At 45.3% G+C, this 20,761-nt stretch overlaps 2 protein-coding genes across 2 annotated transcripts in view; one reads left to right on the top strand and one right to left on the bottom strand.

Moving 5' to 3' along the window:
• Window positions 1-383: 383 nt before the first annotated feature.
• On the top strand, window positions 384-10,439 carry LOC148043513 (heat shock protein beta-7-like). Its single transcript, XM_087726126.1, has 3 exons — window positions 384-585; window positions 5,878-6,032; window positions 10,099-10,439. Exons 1-3 carry the CDS (start codon window positions 438-440, stop codon window positions 10,270-10,272), a joined length of 477 nt encoding a protein of 158 aa, XP_087582252.1. The 5' UTR covers window positions 384-437; the 3' UTR covers window positions 10,273-10,439.
• A 7,228-nt stretch (window positions 10,440-17,667) lies between these two features.
• CLCN2 (chloride voltage-gated channel 2) overlaps window positions 17,668-20,761 on the bottom strand; it is a 144,413-nt gene continuing 141,319 nt past the window's right edge. The window contains exon 24 of the mRNA XM_087725150.1: window positions 17,668-19,953. Coding sequence (XP_087581276.1) covers window positions 19,759-19,953 — 195 coding nt within the window. The 3' untranslated portion in view covers window positions 17,668-19,758. The remainder of the gene's footprint in view (window positions 19,954-20,761) is intronic.

Consider the following 20,761-nt stretch of genomic DNA (forward strand, 5'->3'; position numbering starts at 1 on the left):
AGGAGGAAGGAAAGTAGTAGAGAAGGGAGGGAGGGAGAAAAGAAAGGGAGTGTCAAAACAGGCGAGGGATGGGAAACAAAGCAACCCAAATGGAATAGTATAACCCTATAAATGTATAAGAACCATGGTTGCAAAGGGGGGAAAAAGGAATAATAATTATGTGAATGTATACCTATAATTGTATATAGAGAACATAAAATTAAAAAAAAACTTTTTATAAACAAAAGAGGGAGGGTGTCACTCGGCTGTGTTGCTCCCAGTGGCTGCCTTCCTTATCTTGCATTCCAGCGTGTGGGATGCAAAGGACATTGCAAAAAAACAACCCAATTATGGGCATCACGGCTTCCCCTGCCCAAGGACGTGCCCTCTCCTCTCCTCCTGCCTCTTCACTCCGAGCCTTGCGCACATCCAGCAGCCGCTGGGCACCCCCAAGGGCCATGTCTTCGGTCAGCTCTTCCTCCACCTTCCGCTCCGAGCACATCAGCACCTACACGCCAAGCAAACATCGCTGCTTCGAGCCCCTCCTGGACCCTCCCCATGGGATCTTTGGGGCAGGGAGAACTCCGGAGCCCTATGGGTATTCAGGTGAGTGAGAGCCTTTTGGGGTGGGGTGAGGCAGCTCAAGGGCACAGCATGTTCCATCTCCCCCTTGGATCTCGGAGGCAAGGTGGGGCTAGACCAAGCTTGATGGCTCACCCCTATCTTAGATGATCAAACATGGACCCAGAGAAACATCTGTTTTTTCATTTTCGGATCTGCTTAGCGATAGCAATAGCACTTAGACTTCTATGCTGCTTCACAGTGCCTTACAGCTCCTCTCTAAGCAGTTTACACTCAGCCCCTTCCCCCCAACAATCTGGGTCCTCATTTTACCCACCTTGAAAGGATGGAAGGCTGAGTCAACCCTGAGCCAGTCAGGATCAAACTTCTGGCAGTGGGCAGAGTCAACCTGCAATACTGCATTCTAACCACTGCGCCACCCGGCCTGTTCCTCTCTCCCCTCCCCCTTCCTTCCTTCCTTCCTTCCTTCCTTCCTTCCTTCCTTCCTTCCTTCCTTCCTTTCTTCTTCCTTCCTTCTCTCCCTCCCTCCTTCCTTCTTTCCTTCATTAGCACTTACCAATAACATTTAAACTTATATAGCACTCTATAGTGCTTTGCAACCCTCTCAGAGTCAGCATATTTGTGACCAACAATCTGGCTCCTCATTTTACCCACCTTGGAAGGATGGAAGGCTGAGTCAACCCTGAGCCGGTCAGGATCGAACTTCTGGCAGTGGGCAGAGTCAGCCTGCAATACTGCAATCTAACCACTGTGCCACCAGGCCTGTTCCTCTCTCCCCTCCCCTTCCTTCCTTCCTTCCTTCCTTCCTTCCTTCCTTCCTTCCTTCCTTCCTTCCTTCCTTCCTTCCTTTCTTCTTCCTTCTTTCCTTCATTAGCACTTACCAATAACATTTAAACTTATATAGCACTCTATAATGCTTTGCAACCCTCTCAGAGTCAGCATATTTGCCACCAACAATCTGGGTCCTCATTTTACCCACCTCGGAAGGATGGGAGGCTGAGTCAACCTTGAGCCGGTCAGGATCGAAGTTCTGGCAGTGGGCATATTCAACCTGCAATACTGCATTTTAACCACTGCACCACCAGGCCTGTTCCTCCCTCTTCTCCTCCTTCCTTCCTTCCTTCCTTCCTTCCTTCCTTCCTTCCTTCCTTCCTTCCTTCCTTCCTTCCTTCCTTCTCTCTCTCTCTCCCACCCTTCCTTCCTCCTTCCTTCCTTCATTAGCACTTAGCAATAGCATTTAGACATATACCACTTTATAGTGCTTTGCAACCCTCTCAGCATATTTGCCCTCAACAATCTGGCTCCTCATTTTACACACTTCGGAAGGCTGGAAGGCTGGGTCAACCTTGACCCGGTTAGAATTGAACTGCCGAATTGCTGGCAGCTGGCAGTCAGCAGAAGTAGCTGCAGTACTGCATTCTAACCACTGCGCCACGGCGGCTGTTCCCAGGTTCTTGAATTAACCCCTTTGGGTGTGGGTTTCCGAAATCCATCACGGCAGGTGGTGTCCAAAATGTCTGTCTGCCTTACGCAGAGTTTATTTGGCTTTTATGGTTCCACCACAAAACCGCGTTCGACTAAAGCACGCTCGAAGAAACCGCATAGCTGACGTCATCAACAGGGCGATAACAGCACGGAGACAGAAGCACGCTGTAAACGCTAAACCTAAAATTAACCCCTAAACCTAAACCTAACCCCCCTAAACCTAATCCTAAACCTAAACCTAAACCTAACCCTAAACCTAACCCTTAACCTAACCCTAAACCTAACTCTAACCCTTAACCTAACCCTAAACCTAACTCTAACCCTTAACCTAACCCTTAACCTAACCCTTAACCTAACCCTAAACCTAACCCTAAAGCTAACCCTAAACCTAACCCTTACCTTAACTTGAATTGGCTTGCTTTCAAAGCGCCCTTCTTTCTCCGCGCTCGCTGTTGTCGCCCTGTTGATGACGTCAGCGATGCGGTTTAATCAGGCGCGGCTTAGTCGAGCGCGGTTTTGTCGTGCCACGGGCTTTTGTACAGTTTTAACAAGCAAAGCACAGAAAGCAACAGTCTTGTTTTTGGTTTACTCCCTCTTTATTCCCTTGGGAATGCAGAAGGCCATCCCAGCCAAGGTTGAATCTCACATAACTCCCTGATACGGCCTGTCTCTGCTCGGTGAGATCATGGGCTAAAAGATAACCGGCTACTTGAGATCATGGTAGCTTCCTACGGATGTCTTTACGTAGCCTTACCTCTATTCCTTCATTTGGGAAGGAGTCTTGTGATTCATACAGATAGTCCTTGACTTACAGCCATTCATTTAGTGACCATTCAAAGTTGCAACAGCACTGAAAAACAGAGATCACCCATGGCCATGCAATCATAATGCAGGCACTTGGCAACTGGCAATGGATCTAGGATGGTTGCAGCGTCCTGGGTCCTGTGATGACAATTTGCAACCTTTCCAGGGGGGAAGCAATGGAAATTTGGGGGTCAGTTGTGGTCATAAGTCAAGGACTATTTGTATTATGAATTAATAGGCTTCATGGAACACATGGAAGGAATAGCCAACACCCCAGAAGACAGGCTTAAGATACAGAAGGATCTTAACAAACTTGAACATTGGGCACTATCTAAAAAAATGAAATTCAATGGTGAAAAGAGTTAAAGTTCTACATTTAGGCAAGAAAAACAAAATGCACAGGTACAGTATAGGTGGTACCTTGCTTGATAGTAGTAACTGTGAGAGGGATCTTGGAGTCCTAGTGGACAACCATTTAAATAGGAGCCAGCTGTGTGCAGCAGCTGCCAAAAAAGCCAACACAGTTCTAGGTTGCATCAACAGTGGGATAGAATCAAGATCACGTGAAGGGTTAATAACACTTTATAAGGCCTTGGTGAGGCCACACTTGGAATCCTGCATTCAATTTTGGTCGCCACGATGTAGAAAAGATGTGGAGACTCTAGAAAGAGTGCAGAGAAGAGCAACAAAGATGATTAGGGGGACTGGAGGCTAAAACATATGAAGAACAGTTGCAGGAACTGGGTATGTCTAGTTTAATGAAAAGAAGGACTAAGGGAGACATGATAGCAGTCTTCCAATATCTCAGGGGTTGCCACAAAGAAGAGGGAGTCAAGCTATTCTCCGAGGCACCTGAGGGCAGGACAAGAAGCAATGGGTGGAAACTAATCAAGGAGAGAAGCAACTTAGAACTGAGGAGAAATTTAAATTTCCTGACAGTGAGAACAATGAATCAGTGGAACAGGAGTTGCCTCCAGAAGTTGTGAATGCCCCAACACTGGAAGTCTTTAAGAAGATGTTGGATAGCCATCTGTCTGAAATGGTATAGGGTTTCCTGCCTAGGCAGGGGGTTGGACTAGAAGACCTCCAAGGTCCCTTCCAACTCTGCTATTGTATTCTTGTATGACATATCGAAGAGTAAATCCAATTAAGCCCATTGTGATGGATGAAAGCATCTGACTTAATTATGAGCACTGAATGAACCATCACTCAAAGTGTCAGTTTCTGGACATCAAAACAGGCTCAGTTGTAATCCTGAAAACATACAGAGTTAGGGCAGGGATGGATTTCAATTTTTTTTACTATGGGTTCGGTGGGCTTGGTTAGATTGGGGGGGCATGTGACTGAGTGGGCGTGACCAACTTGCCGTCAGTCGTGCACACGCAATCACATGACCCCCTCACCAAGCCACGCCCACCAAAATGGTGGTGAAAAGTTTTGGCGGGGGGAGGAGTCTCCAGGCTCGCCGGAGCTATGGGAGCACCTGCAAACTAACCAGTAAAAAAAAAAAGTTTTGGTCCTTCCTGGCCCCCAGGAACACTCTGCAGGCTTCAGCAGGGCTGGGAGTGGGGAGGCAAGAACACCTCCGTTTTTGTGAAAAACGGCCCATCTCTGGGACCTCTCTGGGACTGGCATGCACACACCATTAAAAACAGGGAGAAATTACATTTTTTCAATGAAGATTGTTCTGCGCATGTGCAGAACAGAAAATAAAAATAAGGATAGAACTGGGACGGTCACATGTCCAGCAGATTTACCACCTATTTGGCCAAACCGGTCCGAAGCTGCTTCCTGCTGGATTGGATCTTCCAAAGTTAATGGCTGGGGATCAGGGGTGGGTTCCTGCCAGTTCTAAGCTCTTCTATAGAAGAGGTTCCACAAATCTACAGTGCTGTTTAGAACCGGTTCCAGCTCCCTCCCCCCGCCCGTCCTCACATCATCAAGATGAAGAGCAAGAGGAGGAATTCTGGGAGTTGAAGTCCACAAGTCTTAAAGCTGTCAAGTTTGAACATCCCTGTTTTTTTTCTAAAGGGCTAGGGGTTCAAGGGTCTTGTAACTTGACAGCTTTAAGACTTGCACGCTTCAATGCCAGAGTTTCTGAGCCAACATTTTGGTTGCTAAGCAAGAGCGTTGTTAAGTGAGTTTCACCACATTTTACAAGTTGGCCACGCCCACCCAGTCACATGACTGCCAAGCCACTCCCACTCAGTCACATGGCCAGCAAGCCACTCCCACTAAGCAGACCACACCTACAGAAGACGTTCTAAAAAAATTTGAAACTCACCACTGCCTCTCACATATATGCCAGTCATTCCCGCCTCTAGGGGGCAGTGCTCATCTCAGTTTCACAGCCGTAGAGCCAGCGCTCCCAGAAGATGTCTCCATGGTCAAGTGGCCAACATGATTAAACACCGAAGGCGCACAGGACCCTGTTTGCTTCCAACCAAAGGTGGTTCCTATTTTTCCATTTGCATTTTTACATGCTTTCGAACTGCTAGGTTGTCTCTTTCTCTCTCTCTTCTCTTTCTCTCTTTCTCCCTCTCCCTCTTCTCTTTCTTTCTCCCTCTCCCTCTTCTTTCTCTCTTTCTCTCTCTCTCTTCTCTTTCTCTCTTTCTCCATCTCCCTCTTCTCTCTCCCCCTCTCCCTCTTCTTTCTCGTTCTCCCTCTCCCTCTTCTTTCTCTCTTTCTCTCTCTCGTCTCTTTCTCTCTTTCTCCATCTCCCTCTTCTCTCTCCCCCTCTCCCTCTTCTCTTTCTTTCTCCCTCTCCCTCTTCTTTCCCTCTTTCTCTCCCTCTCTTCTCTTTCTCCCTCTCCCTCTTCTCTCTCTCCATCTGCCTCTTCTTTCTTTCTCTCTCCCTCTTCTCTCTCCCTCTCCCTCTTCTCTTTCTCCCTCTCCCTCTCCTTTCTTTCTCCATCTTCCTCTTCTCTCTCTCTCCCTCTCCATCGTCTCTTTCTGCCTCCCTCCCTCCCTCCCCCACTCTCTCTCTCTCACACACACACCACTTCCTTCTCTTTGCTCCCTTCCCAGGGTCTCCTCCATCAGTCCATTCCTCAGCCTTGGGCAGCAGCAACGTGGTGGCCAGCGGGAACAAATACGAGGTCATCACGGATCTCAGCCAGTTTGAACCTCAAGATATTGTGGTGACTTCCTACAACTACTGCATTGTCATCCAAGCTGAGAAGGTAAGAAAAAAGCTCCTGTCAGGGCTGAGAGGTACAGAGGGAATGAAAAGAAACCGATACCCCAGATCTTCTTCCCACAACACCTTTAAAACAGGGGAGAAATCAACTTACTTTCGCTACCGGTTTGCAAGTGTGAGAACTCGTGCCCCTTCCGTGCATGCACAGGATCTTCCGCACATGTGCAGAACGTCAAAAACTGGATGTGATGACGTCCGGGCAGGTGGGCGGAGCCTCCCACCTCCAGCGCTACCGGTTCGCCCAAACTGGACAGAACCGGCTGAATTGCACCACTGGTTTAAAACCCAATCAAGGGAGGCATTCAGATGTGATTGGAATGTCGAAATGGATGAGTCATTCATTAGGTCATTAAACAGCTCCCTCGATTGTTAAAATGAGCTGCGAGCGGCACCGTCTCCCGTGAGGCTAAGCTCACGCTTATGTCATGGCAATCCCCAAAGCCGCCCGTCTTCCACGTTGATTGGCACCTCTCTCCGTGGAATTTGCAAGGAGATCAAATCCGTCCATCTTGAAGGAAGGCAACCCTTGGGAAGGACAGATCCTGAAGCTGAAGCGCAAATATTTTGGCCACCTAATGAGAAGAGAGGGAAGATCCTGATGGTGGGAAACAGTGGTGGGATTCAAATAATTTAACAACCGGTTCTCTGCCCTAATGACCAGCTGGGTAGGCGGGAGTCGGTGATCATGTGACTGGCTGGGCATGGCCAACTCAACGTCACTCAGGTCGATGGGCACTTCGCCTTAGCTGTTACAATGTCATAAGGGTTAACCGGAGAGGCAGTTTCTGCAAACAGGGCAATCAAGATTAGGTTAGAAACAACACCAGAATGTTTCCTTCCTGCCTTCCTTACAGGATTAGCCCTGTAAAGTAGGAAAAAAGAAAAGCAGATTTCTTCCAACAACCAATTCTCCAAACTGCTTAGAAAGTTAACATCCGGTTCTCCCGAATAGGTGCGAACCGGCTGAATCCCACCACTGGTGGGAAAGATGGGAGGCAGAAGGAGAAGGTGGACAGCAGAAGATGGTTAGATAAGAGTCGTGGATGCAATGAACATGAACTTAGGAGATAAGGGAGGACAGGCGTCCTAACATCCAGAGGTGATAGTCACTTACTTTCCCTACCGCTTCACAAATGTGACCACACGGATGCGCCCGTCCATGCATGCATTCGGCCCTCCATGCATGCGCTTTGATTGCACATGAGGCTTACAGGCATTCACACCAGAGGTGGGGTCCAACTGGTTCTGATCGGTTCGGCCGAACCAGTATTGGTTTGACGGCCTGGGTTGCTGGAACCAGCAGTGACCCAGGCCTGCCATGCCCCCTGAACCGGTTCTCCTATGGGGCCGTCCCCTTGATTTTCGGTTGTAATTGTGCGCATTTAATTTTATTTCTTTTTTTTGACATTTTGTGCACGCGCAAACCTATTTTTGTGCTAAAGGCGCCTGTGCGCGAGCAACGTTTTTGCCCTCACCAAACTGGCAGTAATGCTGGGAGCAACCCACCCCTGATGCACATGGCTTGGAAAAGTGTTTAAATGGGATGGCTACTGGTTTGGGCAAACTGGTCCAAACTGGTTGAATACCACCTCTGATCACCACAGTGTAGAAAAGATGTGGAGACTCTAGAAAGAGTGCAGAGAAGAGCAATAAAGATGATTAGGGGACTGGAGGTCAAAACATATGAAGAACGGTTGCAGGAACTGGGTATGTCTAGTTTAATGAAAAGAAGGACCAGGGGAGACATGATAGCAGTCCTCCAAAATCTCAGGGGTTGCCACAAAGAAGAGGGAGTCAAACTATTCTCCAAGGCACCTGAAGGCAGGAAGAAGAGGCAATGGGTGGAAACTAATCAAGGAGAGAAGCAACTTAGAACTGAGGAGAAATTTCCTGACACTTAGAACAATTAATCAGGGGAACCACGGTTGGGTATGTCTAGTTTAGTGAAAAGAAGGACTAGGGGAGACATGATAGCAGTGTTCCAATATCTCAGGGGTTGCCACAAAGAAGAGGGAGTCAAGCTATTCTCCAAGGCACCTGAGGGCAGGACAAGAAGCAATGGGTGGAAACTAATCAAGGAGAGAAGCAACTTAGAACTAAGGAGAAATTTCCTGACAGTTAGAACAATGAATCAATGGAACAACTTGCCTCCAGAAGTTGTGAAAGCTCCAACACTGGAAGTCTTTAAGAAGATGTTGGATAGCCATTTGTCTGAAATGGTATAAGGTTTTCTGCCTAGGCAGGGGGTTGGACTAGAAGATCTCCAAGGTCCCTTCCAACTCTATTATTTTGTTAACTTCACAACTTGGCTCTAAGTAATTTTTTTGGTCTCCATTGTAACTTCGAACCGTTGCTAAGTAACTGGCCGTAGATATTACGTTTGGCTGAAATCTTACCGATTAGCCTAAGCTAATGTAAAAACAAATCCGCTTCTTGGTCTCAATGCGCCACATGTTTCCCAACTGCACACTTAACCTGATTACTGAACAGACTCGTTTTTTTAACGTTTGTTCCGTGCCTGAACAAAACCCCCTAGTCGAAGTTAATAGAAGTCAAGATGCTTCTATTATGCAAACGCATCTTTGTCTGATCTGAATTCAAATGGCTGCATAAACTTCACCACAGACCAGAGGGGAGGGACTGGCGGAGGAAGAGAGGGAAAAGGAGGACTTGGATTGAAGGCCAGAAGGAGAGAAAGTAGGAGGTAACCATAAAAAAAGGGAAGACGGATCTCTGTCTATTCTAGTTTTAATTCTGTTTACCTGCTGTTGTTTTCAGTGATGTTCTACTCCAGGGGGGTCAGCAACCTGTGGCTCTGGACCCACATGTGGCTCTTTCATCCCTCCGTTGCGGCTCCCTGTCGCTGGTTGGTAAAAGAATAAAAAGGACGCCGTGCTAGGAGGAGACTCTATGGTGGGGGAAGCAAACTTCCGGTCAGCTCCAGAATTGAATGGGGGGGACTTCCGATTAGGACCTTTGTGGCTCTTTGAATGTAAGGTTGCCGACCCCTGGTCTATTCATTGAAGTTGTCAAGACCTAAATGGGGTTCGTGTTTAGGGCAGAGTTTCTCAACCGTAACAACTTCAATATGTGTGGATTTTGATTTCCAGAAATCCACAGTTGGCTGGGAAATTCTGGGAGTTGAGGCTCGGGCATCTTTTTAACAGATGAACAGATGTGGAAGGGACCTTGTAGGTCATCTAGTCCAACCCTCCTCCCGAGCAGGAGACCCTACACCATTTCTGACAGATGGCAGCCCAATCTCTTCTTGAAAGCCTCCAGTGATGAAGCTCCCACAACTTCCAAAGGCATCTTCTGTTCCATGGGTTGATTGTTCAACCAATTGTCAGAAAGTTCCTCCTTGTTTCCAGGTTGAATCTCTCCTTGGTCAGTTTCCATCCATTATTCCTTATCCGGCCTTCAGGTGCTTTGGAAAATAGCTTGACTCCCTCCTCTCTGTGGCAGCCCCTCAAATATTGAAACCCTGCTCTCATGTCTCCCCTGGTCCTTCTCTTCACTAGACTAGCCATGCCCAGTTCCTGCAACTGTTCTTCATATGTTTCAGCCTCCAGTCCTCTAATCTTTGCTGCTCTTCTCTGCGCTCTTTCTAGAGTCTCAACATCTCTTTTTATAATGTGGTGACCAAAACTGGATGCAGTAGCAATAGCAATAGCAATAGCAGTAGACTTATATACCGCTTCATAGGCCTTTCAGGCCTCTCTAAGCGGTTTACAGAGAGTCAGCATATTGCCCCCAACAATCTGGGTCCTCATTTTACCCACCTCAGAAGGATGGAAGGCTGAGTCAACCCTGAGCCGGTGAGATTTGAACCGCTGACCTGCTGATCTAGCAGTAGCCTGCAGTGCTGCATTTAACCACTGCGCCACCACCTACTCTAGGTGTGGTCTTACTAGGGCTGGTACTAGAGTGGTATTAGTACCTCACTTGATCTTGATACCCGTTCGCCCGAACTGGATAAAACTAGCTGAATGGCATCACTGGGTGGAAAATTCAGGAAGATATTTGGATTACATTTGCTTGCCTTTCAGATGGCCGAAGATGGCATTGTGTCCAACACCTTCACCCACAAGTGCCAGCTGCCAACAGATATGGATCCTCTGTCCGTCAGCTGCTCCCTGAATGACGCTGGCAAGTTGATCATCACGGCTAGGAGGCGACAGCTGTCCCCATCACCTCTGTATCGTACGGAGGTGAAGCTCTAAGTGTAGCCTTCTCACCCAAAATCTGTCTACACCCTGAAGCTCCCTTATATGTGATTGATTCTTAGTTTAGTTTGTGGACATCCTTTCTCCATGCCATGACATGCCATGCCGAAATACCACAAATTTCGTTGTATTTAAGTACAATGACAATAAAGATTATACATACACACGTGGCATTGGCACGCATTCTTTCAATGTCCATTTGACAGAAAGAAAACCCTACAGTAGTATGACCGCGATTTGGACTGTGACTTCCATCCCTAAGCGATGAATTGGTTGAATTGTTCCTGATTCTACAACCTACCTACCTACTTTCTTTCTTTCTTTCTTTCTTTCTTTCTTTCTTTCTTTCTTTTTCTTTCTTCTTTCTTTCTTTTTCTTTCTTTCTTTCTCTTTCTTTCTTTTTCTTCTTTCTTCTTTCTTTCTTTCTTTCTCTCTTTCTCTTTCTTTTTCTTCTTTCTTTCTTCTTTCTTTCTTTTTCTTCTTTCTTTCTTTTCTTTCTTTCTCTCTCTCTCTCTTTCTTTCTTCTTTCTTTCTTTTTCTTCTTTCTTTCTCTCTCTCTTTCTTTCTTTCTTCTTTCTTTCTTTTTCTTCTTTCTTCTTTCTTTCTTTCTTTTTCTTCTTTCTTTCTTCTTTCTTTCTTTCTCTCTTTCTTTCTTTCTTTCTTTTTCTTCTTTCTTCTTTTTTCTTTCTTTCTTTCTTTCTTTCTTTTTTTCTTTCTTTCTTCTTTCTTTTTCTTCTTTCTTTCTTTCTTTCTCTCTCTCTCTCTTTCTTTCTTTCTTTTTCTTCTTTCTTTCTTTCTTTCTCTCTCTCTCTTTCTTTCTTTCTTTTTCTTTCTTCTTTCTTTCTTTCTTTTTCTTCTTTCTTCTTTTTTCTTTCTTTCTTTCTTTCTTTCTTTCTTTCTTTCTTTCTTCTTTCTTTCTTTCTTCTTTCTTTCTTTCTTCTTTCTTTTTCTTTCTTTCTTTCTTTCTTTCCTTTCTTTCTTTCTTTCTTTTTCTTTCTTTTTCTTCTTTCTTTCTTTCTTTCTTTTTCTTTCTTTCTTTCTTTGTCACGGTTGAGAAACGAAACACTGCAGTTGTTAACCAATTTTTTTCCCTCTGTTCAGATAGGGGTTATCACATTATCAAAATATAAAATGCAAAAATACAAAGAATATGAGAATAATGAGAAGATAAAGGGAGGAAAGGGGGAAGAGAGAAAAGTGTAGGAAAAAGAAAAAAAGAAAGAAAAGCATTGACTCTCTTTGATGCAGTAGAATAAGGTGGCAATGTAAAGTCTCAACTTTTGACTTGAGAGTATATTCTAGCCAAGGAACTCAGTGGCTAAGATGCTGAGTGTGTCGATCAGAAAGGTCGGCAGTTTGGCGGTTCGAATTCCCTTGCGCTGCGTAATGGAGTGAGCTCCCGTGACTTGTCCAGCTTCTGCCATCCTAGCAGTTTGAAAGCACGTAAAAAGTGCAAGTAGAAAAATAGGGACCACCTTTGGTGGGAAGATAACAGTGTTCCGTGCACCTTTGGCATTTAGTCATGCTGGCCACATGACCACGGAGACGTCTTCGGACAGCGCTGGCTCTTCGGCTTTGAAACAGGGATGAGTACTGCCCCCTAGAGTCGGAAACGACTTGCACATATGTGCAAGGGGAACCTTTACCTTTACCTTATATGCTAGCCATTTCTGTAGAAACAAACCTCAGGAAAATCTAAAATCAAAGCTGAATCACTGCAGTTGCTCAATGAATCACATGGTTGTTAAGTGAACTTCTCAGAAACAACAACTGAATGAAAAACTGCTGGTGACCTTCTACCGCTGCACCATAGAGAGTATTTTAACTTACTGCACCTGTGTACGGTTTGCCAATTGCCCAGTGGCAGATAGGACAGCGCTCCAGAGGGTCAACGTCATTGCCCAGAGGATCACTGGTTGCCCCCTCCCCTCCCTGGAAGAGCTTTATAGCTCCCGCTGCCTTAAGAAAGTTCCAAACATCCTTAAAAATCCATCTCATCCTGGGCACCCTTTTTTTTTTAAATTATTACCATCTGGCAGCCGGTACAGGACAATAAAAACAAGGGCAAAAACAACTTCTATCCCAGAGCTGTAATTAGATGGAATTCTACAGTATAGTGCAATATTAATGAAATATCAGGGGTTTTCAATTCAACTGTATAGAATGCAAAGGATGTGTGTCTTTGTGTTTTATTTTTATAGTTATAATGTACACTGAAGGTGGCACTTAATTTCGTTGACAATACAGTACTACTACTACTACTACTACTACTACTACTACTACTACTACTACTGAATCAGTTTTCCCCAGTGGTGAAATTCAAATTTTTTTACTACTCGTTCTGTGGGTGTGGCTTGGTGGGCGTGGCGTGGCTTGGTGGGCGTGGCAGGGGAAGGATACTGCAAAATCTCCATTCCCTCCCCACCCCACTAACCTGCTTTCCAGCTCCATTCCCCTGTTCTGGGCAACAGAAGATCAGCTGGGAGGCAGCAGGGGCGTGGCCAGCCTATTTGGCGGTTCTCCGAACGAACTCCAAATTTCTGCTACCGGTTCTCACCCCTGATCTTCCCCACTGATTGTCAGGTCACAAGGGGTGATCACATGACCCACAGGACGCTGCAACTCTCCTAAATACATGCCAAGGGCCCGAATTCCAATCCTTGAAACTGTCATAAGCCAAAACGGGGCACGGGGGTGTGTGCAGGTGTGCACCCTCCCTCCCCATTTTGGGCCTGGAAGCCAAAAATGGGTGAGGGGGGAGTGGGGTGCATGCGCAGGGGGCGCATGCATGGGGGGCTCTCACATTGTATTTTGGGGTTTCGTGCATGTGTGTTTTGGGCACTTGGGAACAAAAAGTTTAGCCATCACTGACATAGATGAACAGACTAGAAGGGACCTTGTAGGTCATCTAGTCCAACCCCATCTCCCCCCCCCTGCCCAAGCAGGACACCCTACACCCTCCTCGATAAATGGCGGTCCAATCTCCCCTTGAATATAGGTAGTTCTTAACCAACAACCACAATTGAGCCCCAAATTTCTGTTGCTAAGCAAAGACAGGGGTGTGAATTTTGCCCCATTTTACAATCTTCCTTGCCCTAGTTGTTAAATGAGTCACTGTCGTTAAGTGAGGGTCCAAGGAAGCTTGGATGTTTGTTTTGGTTCAAGGCAGAAATCCAGAAAGTTTATATATGTAAAAGAGGAGGGGGGGGGATTGGATTAGCATTTAAATTACAGTAATTAAGCTTTAAATCAACACTTTAAAAGAGACTCATTTCAATGATTAAAAGCAAAGCGGCCCGCTGATAGATGGTGTTTTTTTTTTCCTGGGAATTGTGCTACTGAATCTTGTGACTTCCTAACTGAGCAAGGGACTAAGTAGTGGTTTTATTCTTACCATCCATCCCTGGTTTTTGTCTTCCAACACCCACTGCCGATGATTGCTGGGTTTTGCTTTGGGGCCCACATAGGAAAACAAAAATGCCAGAGAGCTACTAAATTCCTGCAAATGGACATGCTGTTATCACCCCAAAGACTCAAGTGCAAAGAGAGAAAATACAGAGAGATCTATTCTATTCTAATTTTACCCTACCCTACTGTACCCTACCGTATTCTATTCTATTCTGTTCTACTCTAGTCTATTTTTATTCTACTCTACTCTGTTACCCTACCGCACCGTATTCTACTCTAATTCTACCCTACTCTACTTTATTCTAATTCTACTCTACTCTAATTTTACCCTACCCTATTCTCCCCTACCCTATTCTACTCTTATTTTCTACTCTACTTTTACCCTACCCTACCCTACAGTATTCTATTCTGTTCTGTTCAACTCTACTCTATTTTTAGTCTATTCTACTCCAATGCTGCCCTACTACCCCACCATATTCTTTTCTAATTTTCTACTCTAATTCTACATTATTCTGCTCTAATTTTACCCTACTCTACCCTACCCTATTCTATTCCTATTCAATTCTTATTTCTATTCTATTCTAATTCTACTCTAATTTTACCCTACTGTATTCTATTCTAGTCTTATTTCTATTCTATCCTTATTTCTATTCTATTCTAATTCTACTCAACTCTAATTTTACCCTATCTTACTGTATTCTATTCTATTCTTATTTCTATTCTATTCTATTCTTATTTCTATTCTATTCTTATTTCTATTCTATTCTTATTTCTATTCTATCCTTATTTCTATTCTATTCTAATTCTACTCTACTCTAATTTTACCCTATCCTACTGTATTCTATTCTATTCTTATTTCTATTCTATTCTATCCTTATTTCTATTCTATTTTAATTCTACTCTACTCTAATTTTACCCTACCCTACCCTATTCTATTCTTATTTCTATTCTATTCTTATTTCTATTCCATTCTAATTCTACTCTACTCTAATTTTACCCTACCCTACCATATTCTATTCTATTCTTATTTCTATTCTATTCTTATTTCTATTCTATTCTTATTTCTATTCTATTCTAATTCTACTCTAATTTTACCCTACCCTACCATATTCTATTCTATTCTTATTTCTATTCTATTCTTATTTCTATTCTATTCTAATTCTACTCTAATTTTACCCTACCCTACCGTATTCTATTCTATTCTTATTTCTATTCTATTCTTATTTCTATTCTATTCTTATTTCTATTCTATTCTAATTCTACTCTAATTTTACCCTACCCTACCATATTCTATTCTATTCTTATTTCTATTCTATTCTTATTTCTATTCTATTCTAATTCTACTCTAATTTTACCCTACCCTACCGTATTCTATTCTAGTCTAATTTCTATTCTATTCTATTCTTATTTCTATTCTATTCTAATTCTACTCTACTCGAATTTTACCCTACCCTACTCCATTCCATTCCACTCCCTTCCCTTCCCTTCCCAAAAAAGAGTTATTTGTTAATCTTTCCTTTCCCTGCAGTTTAATCTCACCTAACGTTTAAAAGAAACTTGGCATTGTCAGTATTTTAGGCTTGGGGGGGGGGGGGGGAAATTGAGAGCAAAAACCACATTCTGTTTTTTTTTAAAAAAAAAACCTAGCTGGGATTAGCCAGTTTCCAGAAAGATCCCAATGAAGCACAGCCGTCCTTTGCCAGTCTCAGTGAACCAATGATTCTGGTTATTATGGTTGATGCACAATCAGCCAAGATTCAGACTGGATTTGTCTTTTTTAATCCACCTATCAAGGCCTAGGACCGGGGATAGGCATATATGGTATTGTTTGATGGTGTTAAAAGGGATTGTCTCAGGATATAAGTTGTTCCGTGTAAAGCTGTCTTTTGCAATTGACCGATGGTGATTTTTGTCAATACCGATGGTGTTCAAGTGCTGCTCCAGATGTTTGGGGACTGCACCCATTCTTATTGTTAATAAATATTCATTAGCCACCTACCGTATTTTTCAGAGTATAAGACGCACTGGAGTAGAAGATGCAGCAAGGTTTTGAAGAGGAAAATTAAAAAAAGTTTTTTCACTCTGCAAACCTCCCAAAAATGGCCTTTTTTTTGCAAAAACGGGCCTTCCCCCCAAAAAAGTCATGAATAGCCTTTAAGGAACTTGCAGAGTGCTGCTGGGGGTGGTGGTAAGGGGCCAAAAATGAGCAAAAAACAGCCATTTTTTTGCAAAAACAGGCCCATTTTTCATTAAAAAAAAGGGCATGGATAGCCTTTAGGAAGTTTATAGAGTGCTCCTGGGGGGTGGGGGGTGGGCAAAATTGAACCATTTTAGTGAAGGGGCGGGGTTTCAGGAGGCAAAAAATGCTGTATTCAGTGTATAAGATGCGCCCAGATTTTCAGCCTCTTTTTTGAGGGAAAAAGGTGTGACTTATACTCCGAAAAATATGGTATCTCCAGTTGTTGTGGCCCAGACAGTGAGGAGGATTGGGGAGGAACCTGGGCCAGTCCTGGAGTCTGGGGAAGACTCTGATGAGGGCTCTGTGTCGGAGGCAGAAAGGGGGCCAGAGACGTCTGACAGTTATCAGCTGTCTTCGGAGTCAGACATCAATGAGGCAGATGAACAGCTGGAGTCTGTTCCCAGGGTGCGCATGCGCAGAGTTGCCAGACGAAGGGAACAGCTAAAGAACAGGGATCGATTTTCGAGTAAGGCCACAGGTGGACTATGAATGGCCCCTCCCAGAGGAAATAAAAGAGGAGCGAAAGGGAGTGGAGTTTGCAGGAGACCATTAGTTCATTTAATTGGCTCGTGACTCTCCGAGGCTCCTTGCCAAGTTCTGCAGAGATCAGCCTGGCAGCTCTCCAAGCCAGATAAGGTCTGTGACCTTATATCCTCTCTTGAAAGACTTAGCTGGATGTCAATGAGCAGAATTCACAGCAAATTAATAAATAGGGGTTTTTGTCGGGATAAGGAGTTTGCTTCAGGCTCTTGGGAAGCCTGGGTCAGAACACAAGTGGATTCCTTTCAGAACTGCAAGTATATCTGTTTAGGATCCCTGGAACAATGGGAACAGATTGTCTTAAGTCAGTGATTCTGGGAGATTACGAGGATGCACACATTTTCAGGTTGTTTTTTTTTTAGCAACTGCATGGAGGGAATTTGCAAATATATTCTCCAGCAATATCCCTCCCCCCAAATAAAACTGGAATTTCTGGACATCTTCCACCTAGCTATTAAATAGCTTGCACCAGCTGTGCTATTTTTTTGGGGGGGGAATTATCTGAAAGATCCGGCTGGATAGATCAATTTATGGAGGAAATCAGAGATGAGAAGAAATAATTTATTGAAAAGTATCCTGAGTTTCTAACCCCCCCCCCCCACCCCATCCCCACAAAAGAAAAAGAGACATTGAGCGCATTTACATAATATCTTTCACCTGGGTTATCAGTTTAACCCACTTCCTGGGTTTCCACAGTAGACCGAATTGGAGCCTAGGTGGGTTTGTACGACATAAAAGCCATCTAACCACGGAACCTCCCTTTTTACGACTCTGTAATTCCTTAATTTGGGTTGGAATCAGGGTGATTGGATGAGGTGGAGAGTTTACTTGGCCGGATGCCCTTCCCGACGCTACACAACAGTTACCGTACTTTTCCGAGTATAAGACGCACCTCTCCCTCCCCCTCAAAGAGCGTGGAAATATTGGTGCATCTTATACACCGAATACAGCCATTTTTGGCCTCCTGAAGCCCTGCTCCGCATCCCATTTTTGTGACGAATGGGCAAAAACCGGGCCATTGTTCACCAAAATGGGGGTGTTTTTACCTTCCCCCTTCCCCCAAAAGCACTCTGCAGGCTTCAGCAGGGCTGAGGGAAGGGAAAAATGCCCCCATTTTGGTAAAAAATGGGGGCATTCTTGCCTTTCCCCAGCCGTGTTGAAGTCTGCAGAGTGCTCCTGGAGGCTGGAGAAGTCAAAAACTTCTTCTTACTTACCTCTTTGAAATCTTGGTGCGTCTTATACACCGGTGCGTCTTATAGTCCGGAAAATGTGGCATTTTTTTGTGTGTGTGTGCACTAGGAGAGAAACATCTGCTGCTACCTAGGATTGAACTATGTCTCAATCTTTCGAGTGGGACCTTTCATGCCTAAGGTGGGACTAGAACTCACAGTCTCCTGGCGATTGACTCAAGTCATCCAGCCAGATTTCGTGCCTAAAATGGGACTAGAACTCAGTCTTCTGATGATTCGCCTAAGGTCACCCAACTGCTTTCATGCCTAAAGCAGGACTAGAACTCACAATCTCCTAGTCACCAAGCTGACTTTCATGTCTAAAGTGGGATTAGAACTCCGAGTTTCATGATCTCCAGCCTGGTGCCTTAACCACTAAGCTAAAGTGGCTCATACTGACACCGGTCCTTCTCTTCACCCTAGTTGTGATCTGGGCCACGACAATGAACAAACCAGGTTTGGTTCCCGCAACCATCTATGGCTTAGATACACAACAGAGACTCCGTGGTTGATAATATCTCTATTTGTATTCTTTTCTGGAATTAAATTAATATAGATATATATATGTATAAAAATCTTCGGTATGTACATACAGTGGTCCTTCTTTCCCTCCCCTCTGCCTGTGGATTCGGGCATGAGTGGGTCCCACAGAGAGAGGAAGGGAAGAATTCCAGAATCTTGGAGGGTGGGGGAAGGGGGTTGCCTGGTTCAGTAGTTCAAGAAATCCAGTGTCGGTTTTATTCGGGCCTCACAAGCCTTACCCACAACCCGCCAAACCTCATCCATTATTTCGGATTTCCCCTACAGAGGGGTCTCGCCGTACACAGTGTTGAAGATTTGAGGGGAAGATTCAGAACATGGGGAGGGAAGCCCAGAAGTTTTCAGCACAGCCACCCACAGATTCCACTGTTGTGGTCTGCCAGTCGCCAGCAGAATTGGCAGCAGATTCGGACAGTGAGGAGGTTGGGGAGGAAGATGGGCCAGTCCTGGAGTCTGGGGAAGGCTCTGACGAGGGCTCTGTGCCGGAGGCAGAGAGGGGGCCAGGGCCGTCCGACAGTTACCAGCTGCCTTCGGAGTCGGAGATCAGTGGGGCGGAAGAACAGCTGGAGCCTGTTCCCAGTGTGCGCATGCACAGAGTTGCCAGATGAAGGGAACAGCTAAGGAACAAGGGCTGACTTGGGTGTAAGGCCACAGGTGGACGGTGAATGGCCCCTCCCAGAGGAAATAAAAGAGGAGCGAAAGGGGAGTGGAGTTTGCAGGAGACGATGAGTTCATTCCTGCATTCTTGCCAAGTATTGTGGCGTCTGAAAGATATCGGCTTGGCCACTCTCCAAGGTGGGTAATTGTGAGCTACCTTGAAAGACTGCGGGAGAGGAAAGACTTCGCTGGAGAGGAATTCACTGTCAATTAAATAAAAGGGGCTTATCGGGACGGGGACCAGGCTTCGTGCTGCTGGGGAAGCCACAAGGGCATCCACCCATGCTGAAAAAAAGTTCCTTTTCCTTTCAAAGCTGAAAAAGGGGGCCAGTGACAAGACTGCAAAGAAGACAGATGCTTAACCAGCTCCTTCCGGCAGACTGGCCACCTGCAAAGCTGCTGATAACAGTCAAAGGAAGTCTTCAACTACGCCTGGAGGTGGCCCGAGTGAGATGCATGATTCTTGAGGTGCAAAGAACATGTACGGAGGAGCCGAGATGAGCAGAAGGGATCTGAAAAAGACCCATGCGCGTATCCTCCCCTGTCTCCATCAGCCTCCCTTCTCCTCATCTGACCAGCTCTCGTTCCAAAGGGGAGCAGAGCTGCAGGAGAGTGGGACGACGGGAGAATGGGAAGAGAAAGTCTTCAATGGACCCTGAGACCAAGGATGGAGCTAATGGGGCACCAGGAGCCCAGCTTCAAGGTTCAGGATGACAATTCTCCAGTTATTCCAGGAATGGAACGTCCTCTTGAAGTCTCCAAAGCTGGAATGTGAGGGCACCCTTAGAAGAGGACCAGCTGCAAGAGCAACAGCCAAGGCATGGCCAATGATGAACCGTCTCTTGGTTGGTAGGTTCTCCGCGCCCAACGTCACTGGCACTTGTCGTCGCTCTCGGAAGGGCTGAACTCGCGAGGGATGGAGTGTCGTTGCCGCCGATCCCACAGCTGGTGGATTTCGGTGGCCTCCATATCGCTGCTGCTGGTTGTGCTATCCCGGAAGCTCGCCAGCGGGGGACGCACCTTCGCCCCTTTGGCAGTGACCGAACCTTCAATGGCTTTGCGCAGCTGAAGAGAGAAAGAAGAAGGAATGAAGTTGTCAGATTTCCAAAAGATGCCCTAATTAATTCATGAGCCTCAAGCCAAGTTTCAAAAGAAATCCAGTCATTTATTAAGAGCACCATTTCGGCAATACCGCTTTGCAGTCAGATCTGATCTCATTTCATTACGGCTGAACTTTCTTCCTGTTTCCTCCCTCCCCTCAGTCTGTGTCATAAATCACATTCACCAATGAGGTGCACTCCTCACAAGCCTGCTGTAGTAATCTGAGATCTGACTCTAGCTGATGGTATGTGTGGAATGCGCTCCCCCCCTTTCCTCACCATGGCAACTTTATGAGTTGACTTTAAGGAGGCGGCAGCTTTCCCCCAATCCATACAGGTAGCCCTCAACTTACAACAGTTCATTTAGCGACTGTTTGAAGTTAGAACGGCACTAAAAAAATGGACTTAGGTTTTCCACACTTAGGACCGTTGCCGTATCCCTCAGGGTCACACGGTCAAAATTTGGACCCTGACTCATATTTATGACGGTTGCAGTGTCCTGGGGTTAGGAGATCCCCTTTTGCGACCTTAAGTCAACGAGGAAACTAGATGTGCTTTACAACCTTGTTGCTAAGTTAACAACTGCAGTGATTCACTTAATAACCGTGGCAAGAAAGATCACAAAACAGGGCAAAACTCACTTAATAACTGTCACTCAGCAACAGAAATTTGGGAATCCACTGAGGTCATAGGTCATTCCCCATGCGGGGAATGGGGAATTCTGGGAATTGAAGTCCACATATATTAGACTTGTCAAAATTGAACAACATGGA

The sequence above is a fragment of the Thamnophis sirtalis genome, unplaced genomic scaffold (genome assembly GCF_051295495.1).
Source record: "Thamnophis sirtalis isolate CommonGarterSnake01/CBP01778 unplaced genomic scaffold, rThaSir2_p1.2 scaffold_11, whole genome shotgun sequence".
Classification (NCBI taxonomy): domain Eukaryota; kingdom Metazoa; phylum Chordata; class Lepidosauria; order Squamata; family Natricidae; genus Thamnophis; species Thamnophis sirtalis.

Coding starts and splice junctions, on each gene's coding strand:
- LOC148043513 (XM_087726126.1), top strand. CDS start 438: ATGTCTTCGGTCAGCTCTTCCTCCACCTTCCGCTCCGAGCACATCAGC. Junction 586..5,877: donor GGAGCCCTATGGGTATTCAG/GTGAGTGAGAGC, acceptor CTCCCTTCCCAG/GGTCTCCTCCATCAGTCCAT. Junction 6,033..10,098: donor TTGTCATCCAAGCTGAGAAG/GTAAGAAAAAAG, acceptor CTTGCCTTTCAG/ATGGCCGAAGATGGCATTGT.